This window comes from Centruroides vittatus, unplaced genomic scaffold (genome assembly GCF_030686945.1).
Source record: "Centruroides vittatus isolate TY-2023 unplaced genomic scaffold, ASM3068694v2 contig_1154, whole genome shotgun sequence".
Classification (NCBI taxonomy): domain Eukaryota; kingdom Metazoa; phylum Arthropoda; class Arachnida; order Scorpiones; family Buthidae; genus Centruroides; species Centruroides vittatus.
The window spans coordinates 117,704-127,323 of NW_027120741.1; the positions used below are offsets into that span (position 1 = coordinate 117,704).

The window sequence follows — 9,620 nt, forward strand, 5'->3', positions numbered from 1 at the left end:
ATAATTGTAATTTACATACGAGTAAATTATTACTACGATCTTTATCTGTCAATACTAATTGTGAGCTCTAATTTTACTTAAGACCTATTTTGTTTTAATTTAGCAGTCTCCCGTAATTGTTTGCAAACATTTACTAAGTAAACATGTCCTATTGAGCATTACTACATTATTGACATCGAGATAATCTTCATATATGTTTATGTTTAAAGTCAACACGAATTTTTATTAGTAGTATAAACTAACCTCTATAATACTCGGTTAGAGTCGTGACTGAGGAAAAATCCCAAATTGGTGTTTGTTTGTCATTTCTCTGGCGCCGACTTGCTCTTACTAAAATATGGGCGCAGACATTTTATTACGTACCTGTATAGAATATACTGATTGTGATTGGTCAATTTTGAATCGCCTCCGATTTTCGTCAGCTTTGATTCAAAATAGAATACAATATTTTTCTCGTTGTACAAAGAATGCAACGATTTTCAAGGAAGTCGTACCGTATTATTTGTCTTTTCCTTTTATAACACTAGCCGATTTAGTTTATAGTGAAGTGGCATTGCAATTATCTAAAATGGTCATTTTGATTTCATCGCCTCCAATATTAGAAAAATGGATTATCAATCAGCATGCAGTCAGCATAACGCAAAGTATGCACCATTGAATCGAAGGCATATTAATTCCAATATGCCTTTGATTCGAACTGTAGCGGTTCCATTATTACTAATTTTCTTCTTCTCCCAATTTGCAACTTTTTTACGACCTTATGATTTTAATTCGTTCCTAAAAGTTGTTCTCAAACCGAAACAAATTTTCCCATGAGAAATAATATAAAATGGATTAATCCGTTCTACTCCCACAAAACAAACATTTTTTACATTTTTAGCTGTATTTCATGCATAAAAATGCTTACAAATGCAATGTAATATTACATATCTATATATATGATCGAGACGAGTTGATAATAATAATAATATTATTATTATTATTATGGTAATAACTAGATCAAAGTGTGATACCGGCTCGGACGTCGCCCGGGTTAACAAAGTCCGCGTTCGTGGGTTAGGCAGAGGCTCACGTTCGAAAAATAGGTCACAGTCTCCCTTGGTTACTGGTGGCGAAAGCAGCACCAGCCCAAGCATGGCTACTGCAATGCCCTCAACAGATGTGAGGAACCAACCCAGCCTTCGTGTTTCTGTGGCAATGCATCCACAGACCACAAAGGCTGGAAAACCACGCCAACGGATGAAATGGACTGTAGAAATGAATGAGTTTATCATCCGTACTTACTACACGATCACAAAACTTGAAACAAACATGACAGCATACAGACGACAACTACACCATAGATTCACACAACAGTATCCTCACCTCACTGTCACCAAACAACGGGTTGTTGATCAAAAAAGAACAATTATACACAACAACCTTATTCCACAAACAACACTTGAACTTATCAAACAACAGGTTGCTGATCAAATACATCAACAGACAGAAACATCTAACATTAATGAAGATCACGTAACCTGTCAGCATAATCCAGCAACAAGCATTGATAATAACACACATACAACAAGTACCACTAATGATACTACAGACACTTCCTCATCCATCACTGATAACATAGACATGGATTTAGTTAATATGCTCTCACTTATATTTCAGGAAACACTCACTAAATATACAGGCACAGATCCCACACAACGACCACGAATTCCAAAAATCAACACGTCAAAAGAAGTAGGAAAAACACTAAATTATGTAAACACTCACTTACTACCACACTACATTCATTCAATTTCTACACTCGCAGACATTCATACATTAGTTTACGCTGGGGCAGTCACAGTAGTGACACGCCATGGACTGAAAGTACAATCACAGACAAACACACAGAAAACAAAATTCTATCACAAGCCTGCCTGGCAGAGAAGAATACAAATACAAATAAATGACATTAGACAGCAATTAGGCAGGCTGACACAATATGCTAAAAGCAACATAACACCCAAATTAAGGAAACAGCTCAAAAACATTTTCAAGAAAATAAAAACACACACAAAACATGAACATCACAACACACACATTACAGAATACATTGATACACTAAAACAAAAACTTGCTGCCAAAGCACGTAGACTCAAACGTTACAAAACATGTACACTACGAAAACAACAAAATAAATTATTTACAAACAATGAAAAACTCTTTTACAGACAAATTAATAACAAAGCCAACACTGATACACAGCACAGTGGCACACCAACAGAAGAAGAACTCACAACATACTGGTCTTCTCTTTGGTCCAGTGCTGTCACGCACAATGCTGAAGCAGGCTGGATCGAGGAGGAGAACAGAAACTTGCACAACATACCAACTATGCTCTGTGTTGAAATAAACATACATGATTTCCAATACACTGTTAACAGAACACACAACTGGAAGACACCTGGTGTAGACAACATTCACAATTTCTGGTACAAAAAGTTTACATCACTGCACCAGGAACTAGCTAAACACCTAACACACATCATCATCAATCCACGAAACATGCCAAATTTTCTTACTCAGGGCATCACCTACATGAAACCTAAAAACAACAATACCACAGACCCCACACAATACAGACCAATTACATGTCTTCCAACACTCTACAAATTATTGACATCCTGTATCGCAAACAAAATATACAAACATGTTGAAGAACACGACATTGTTACGGAACAACAAAAAGGTTGCCGTAGAAATCACAGGGGATGCAAAGAACAGTTACTCATAGATTCAGTGATTCTACGGCAAGCACACAAACAACACAGAAACATACACATGGCATATATAGACTACAGAAAAGCATTTGACAGTGTTCCACACAGTTGGCTGCTACATATTCTACACGTACAAAATACATCCATCACTCATTGCATTCTTTCAAAACACTATGCAGCACTGGAGAACAACACTACATCTCAGGGTTCATAACACTTCCATACAAACAAACCAAATTTTTATTAGGCGAGGAATTTTTCAAGGAGATTCCTTGAGTCCTCTCTGGTTCTGCCTAGCCCTGAATCCATTATCCAACATGTTAAACAACACGCAATATGGTTACAATACAGACATGAAAAAACAACACAGTTTACACTGTCACATCTCACGTACATGGATGACATAAAACTTTATGCATCCACACAAAAACAACTTCATCAACTCCTACAAATCACACATTCATACACCAAGGACATACAAATGGAATTTGGCCTAGATAAATGCAAAACACTTCACATAGAAAAAGGAATCCTCAAAAAAGATTTTGCACTTGGAAATGGAGACATTATTGAATCCATGGAAGAGGGCGAGTTCTACAAGTATTTAAAATTCCAATAGGCCAAACTAACAGAACATACACAAATAAAGCAAAGATTAATTAAAGAATACCAAAGTAGGATAAATGCTATTCTCAGAACAGAGTGAAATGCAAAACACACAGTTAAAGCAATAAACACATATGTCATCCCAGTACTCGCATATTCTTTTGGAGTTATACATTGGACTCACACAGATCTTGAGCAACTCCAAAGGAAAACAAGAACTACACTTACTAAGCATAAACAACATAGTGAAGATCCTTACGTAATCCGTTACGATCTTTACGATGATCCGTCTCGAGTTGGGTTTTATGACTCGAGAATGTCCGTAAGATGGTTCGAGGAAAGCTACACCTCCACACTCAGCAAGTGAATATTTACAGTTTATTTACACAACAAATATTTACAGGATGTACAAGGTCGACAACATTACATATACTATGCAACAAGGATGTGGTATCTCACGTCGGCTTGTCTATTGGGGACTGTTAGACTTCGGGGAACTCAAGTCGCTTTCGGAGCTGGCTCAACCGCGTGGTCGTCCTATCTCTGCACTAACCCTTCTCAGAGGATTTTCTAAGAGGAGAACGCTCTCTCTACACCTCAAGGCTTACTAGTGTCAGAGACTACCACGTACTCGGTCTCTCGCCCTTCTCCCCGTTTCTCTCGCCACCCTTACCTTTTAAGGGATTCTACGGCGACCACTTGCGACCAATATGGTCCTTCTTTTCCCTTGGGAGCTTCCAAAGACGGCCGCCCTACGCCCGACGACGTAGCTTACAAACGCGTCCGTCCCTTGTTTACATTTTACAAGTCGGCCAACACGTGGCAAACACATTGACGTGTACGATAAACGGAGACGCTACTCCCTTTGTTGTTCCCGGCCGTTTATAGCCCCAAACCCCAGGTAGGACTAATTATCTCTGTCGCGTGGCTTTTCGACTTAGGACGCTAAAAGCGGATCTTTACAAACATCATCCTAAATCCGCCACAGAAAGATTAACCCTTCCACGTAAAGACGGCGGACGTGGCCTGATTGACATAGTTAACCTTCACTACAAACGAATACAGTCACTGCGAGAGTTTTTCTACAAGAAACAAGAAACATCACAATTACATAAAGCAGTAACTCTAGCAGACTCAAATAACACACCATTAAACTTACACTCACATCATATGGACACAACACAACATATAAAAAGCATAGACACCATTAAGCAATCGTGGGCTCGAAAGGCACTCCATGGCAGGCATCCTTATGATCTGGCCCATGATTTTGTTGACAAAACTGCGTCAAACAGCTGGTTAGCTCGGGGATGCCTCTTTGGGGAGACGGAAGGATTCATGATCGCCATACAGGATCAGGTCATAAATACTAAAAACTACAGAAAACACATACTCAAAGATGCAACACTCACAAATGACACATGCAGAAAATGTCACATCACACCAGAAACTATACAACACATCACCTCTGGTTGCAAGCTCTTGGCACAGACAGATTATCTACACAGACATAATCAAGTAGCAAATATAATACACCAAGAGCTTGCAAAGAAACACAAATTAGTAGACATCCACAAACCATACTACAAATACATTCCACAGACAGTATTGGAAAACAACACGCACAAATTGTACTACGACAGAGCCATAATCACAGATAAAACAATTTACCACAACAGACCAGACATCACACTCATTGACAAACACAATAAAATCACATACATTATAGACATATCTATTCCAAACACTCACAATATACAAAACGCATTCACTGAAAAAATTAGTAAGTACACAGAACTTGCCCAGGAAATAAGGCATCTGTGGAGGATGGATAGGGTGCTTATTGTACCTGTTGTTCTCTCCTCTACAGGTGTCATACCACACACACTGCACAAAAGCCTGGGCACATTACAATTGAATAGAAACACATACATCACACTACAGAAGGCCACTATATTGAGCACATGTCATATTGTGAGAAAATTCCTGAATACAGACACACACACACAGATACACTTCTTTAATTTCTGTTTTGGTTACTATGCCTTGACTTTGGTCCGGCATAGTACATAGCCACCGGTGTTAACCGAGTATATCTCACTTATCCCAACAATAATAATAATAATAATCAGTGCAGAGCCCAAACGGTAAGGGATTGAAATTTGGTACACAGGGTACGTCACGAGAACGCACACTAAGAAGGGATTTTTCGAAATTCCTCTCCACGGGAGGGAGGGACGGGATTAAAGCTTCTATATACATTATCGAGACGTGTCCAAACGGTCAGGAGTTGAAAGTTGAAATTTGGTACATAGTTACGGTACGTCACAAAAACGTTCACTAAGAGGGGATTTTTCGAAATTCCTCCCCACAGGGAGAGGGACAGGATTAAGGCTTAACACTTCCATTGTTGATGGAAGGCTTAACACGCCCGTAAATCTTGCACGTCGCTTTCTCTTGTGCGACGTGCAAGATTTAGGGCGCTGGAGGAAAAAAAAGAAAAAGAGTAATATGTTAGAACATATTCGATTTTCAAATTTAAACAGATTAGTTCGGTTTTTCTCGACTTTTCTTCTTTAGAACATTCGATGAAAATCGAACGATATAATCAGAACACGTCGTGAAGATCGAACAATACTAGAATATTCGATTTTCAAATTCGACTTTTCTTTAGAAATATTTAGTTTGTTGATGAAATTACTCTTTTTCTTCTGTGACTATAACGTAATAATCTTAATCTTCGCTATCGTTACTTTTGCCCGAGCAACGCCGGGCCTATCTGCTAGTACAGTAGAGAGTCGAAAATCGGCACCCTGGTAATCGGAATCGCCCGATAATCGGCACGATTTTCAGTCGGACTGTGTCGTGCTGAATCGAACGTTTTTGATACTAAATTTACTTCTAAAGTATAATTTTCATGTTTTTATATTCTTCAATATATTTATTTTGTTTGTACAAAATGCAGAAATAATTTTTAACGAACGATAGCCTCGATTATTATTATAAAAATTTTCGTTAGGCTTAAAATCGACGAAAATTCAACGCGAAGCGACACGCAACGGAGAAAAATTCAACAGGAAGCGACACGCAACGAAGAAAAATTTGAACATCGGACAGGTTAATATATTTTTTCGTACATAGACCGTAATCGGAACAAATCCCTAATCTGAACAACCCGTCCCCAATTGATGCCGATTTTCGACTCTCTACTGTAATATAATATTATCTGTATCTATATCTGTTCTATATATATTGTATATTAAAAGCAATATGTTCCATTACCGCCAACCGAAACCAAACTCAACACTTAACCAATTTTGTTCGTAAACCGAATTGTTCGAAAAGCGAGGCGTTCAAAACCCGAGATTTAACTGTATAATTAATTTTATATTAAAAATTATTTTCAAAATCGTATTATTCTCCAGAGTTGGATTCCTTTAAAGTATGGTTTTTCAATCTTTCAAATAAAACAAGGAAAGTTTATTTTCAATGCGCCAATGTTGGCATTGATGTTTAGCAGCGGCGCCCGCAGACTATGAAAAGGGGGTACAAAAAGGACATCGTATATTACGCAAGGAACTTTGAACTCTATGATCTGTGGTTTTGACCCCTTGGGGATTAGGAAAACGACAACTGAGACGAAAAGGGGGAAGCACTTCCCTCAATGTAAGGGCACCCACTGATGTTTAGTCGATAGTTTTAAAAAACTATCGACTAAACATCAGTGTGTGCCCTTGTACAGTCCACGCGCTGGATAAGCAGGACATATATAAATCTGCATTCATATTCTACTTTTAATGGTCAGAATATATAAACTACTAAAATATGTAGACACAATGTGAATGTCATAAGAACTGCAATTTCATGTGTCAAAAATACGAAGTGTGCGACATCCCAAATACTGTTTATCATTATTGAATTAAATAATAATACATAAAATACACATTTTTAAAATTAATAAATTATTAGAAAAAATAAAGGGTTAATGCTACCATAGGTGCCAAGATGGCGGCTCGTCTCTGATTCCAGCAAGGAAACAGTGGGACGCACGTTCTAACCTAACCTAACCTATTCTAATAAATTACCATAATTATTAGCAACCAAATTATTAGAATAGGTTAGGTTAGGTTAGACCTAACCTAAAGTAACATTAACAAAATAAAGTTTGCCTATGTGTGTTAAATTTCTGTGGCTGCTTAAATGCATTAGAGGATAAGCTATAGTTTTTCAAATTCTATTGTCACAGATATGCAATGAAATACAATATAGTAAAATGCAAATACACCTATTTATTAATTAAACAGATTTACTGTATACAGAAAGAGAAAAGTATGTACAAAACTTAAATACACAATACGTAGCAATATGACAGTTTTAAATTGAGATATTTAAAAACTGATCTCAATTTAAAACTAAATAAAAACGAAAAAAATATTAAAAATTATTGCGATATTATATTAAAAAGTTTTAATTTTAATTTAATTTATCCACATCTGAAAAGTGGTTGATGATAATAGTCGATAAGCTAGTATTCTGCAAACAAATTTAATTCAATTTTCTGTAATTTTAACTGACAAATATAACGGGCAATTGGAAAAATTCGAAGGATAAGCAGCCCGTGTTAGTTGCCATTTTTCACGAAGGATCTCAACTCTTGTACCCTCAATTATACGCACAATTCTTTATAAGAAATCTTTCATCAAAATGCATCAAGAATCAATTTGCGATTTTCTTGTGAGTTATAGATCTTTACCAGGAATTATATGTTTCCACTTATCTAACTGGTTCGAAAGTTGTATAAATATGCCACTTCTCACCAGATTTACAGTAGCCAGACTTATATCCGTCACAAAACACTTATTCGGCATTCTCTTGTTTCTTTTTCTAGCAGAAAAAGTTACAAAAATGCTTGAAAACGGTAAAACTACTTACTAACAGAATGGATAAATCAACCTTTTGCAGCAAAGCGATTCGAGCACCTCTATGGCAACTTGAAATATTAACTCCGATAGAAGTATTGCAAATAGCACTTTCACTTAACACGAATATGTCATGCACAGATGTTGCAAGAAAGTTGGCTTATTTAATTAACTAGCTGTAAAAATATCAATATATTATTAAATGCAGTATATAATTTTAAAAAGTGTTATCAGATTTATTTATTTTATTAACCCTTCGTTGTACATAAAATGTCATTATATTGACATTTTGATTTATTTATTTTTGAATTATATATTTGATTCAGAACTGTTTTATCAGATGTCTTTTTTTTCTTTATATTTCTTTAAAACTTCAGATAATAAGTCAAACCTTCGTGGAGGAGTTTAAAATTGTTTGAATTGTTCAGTTTTTCTCTTTTATCTCTACAGAACAAACTGAACAAACTGAAGCTGTAATAATTTTTTTAGAAATTTGATTGCAATATTTCATTTCTATGTTACTACAGCAATAATGTGTTCTTTGGAATATGGAATAAATATAAATTTATCTCACTGAAGATGAAATGTTCTGAAAGTTTTTATCTAAACAATTTTAGATTCTTTGAAGGATCCAAATATCATGGTTTATAATTAATAGCATTGAAAATCATTACTGTCTTTTAGGTACATTTTTACTGTTAAACATTGTGCAATGTTGAATTTACTTATGACATATAGAATAACTAATCATTTTAATATTTTATTTATATAGCCTAAATATTTTATATACTGTACCTCTCATCATGCAACTAAATAAATAAATAACCTAACTAAATAAATTTTTTCTTACAGATGAATTTAACAAAGTTGAAGGATCTTCAATGTGTAAACTGCTGTAGAATATAATTATATTCTCAATTAAATCTGTCCATAATAATAATAATAATGATAAACTGGTACAAGTGTCTTATATTGCATTTTGTACTATAGTTACTTCCAATTGAAAACTTCTTATATATATGTATAGTTTCATTGAATTATAAATCTTTACTATTAGAAGAAAATCTTTAATATAATCAACATTATTATTAAATTTTATGTATGAGAATTTTATAAGGATTTCATAGTAATTGCCATTTCATAGATTTACTTAATAAAAATAATTTAAAATTTTAATTTTTATTATAATGTGATTCTTAGCAATGTTGTATTTATTTAAAAGTTTTATTGTTATTCTTTTATAAAATTTTTCAACCTCACGAACAAAATACTTTATTATAATATAAAACAAAGTATATAAAAGAATTAGTATGAAACATGTATATAAATTGTATAT

At 35.0% G+C, this 9,620-nt stretch overlaps 1 protein-coding gene across 1 annotated transcript in view; it reads left to right on the forward strand.

Moving 5' to 3' along the window:
- Positions 1 to 9,269, forward strand: part of LOC136978748 (kinesin-like protein KIF28) — a 54,886-nt gene extending 45,617 nt beyond the window's left edge. The window contains exon 25 of the mRNA XM_067274554.1: positions 9,137 to 9,269. Within this exon, the coding sequence (XP_067130655.1) occupies positions 9,137 to 9,183 (47 nt within the window). The 3' untranslated portion in view covers positions 9,184 to 9,269. The remainder of the gene's footprint in view (positions 1 to 9,136) is intronic.
- Positions 9,270 to 9,620: the final 351 nt, after the last annotated feature.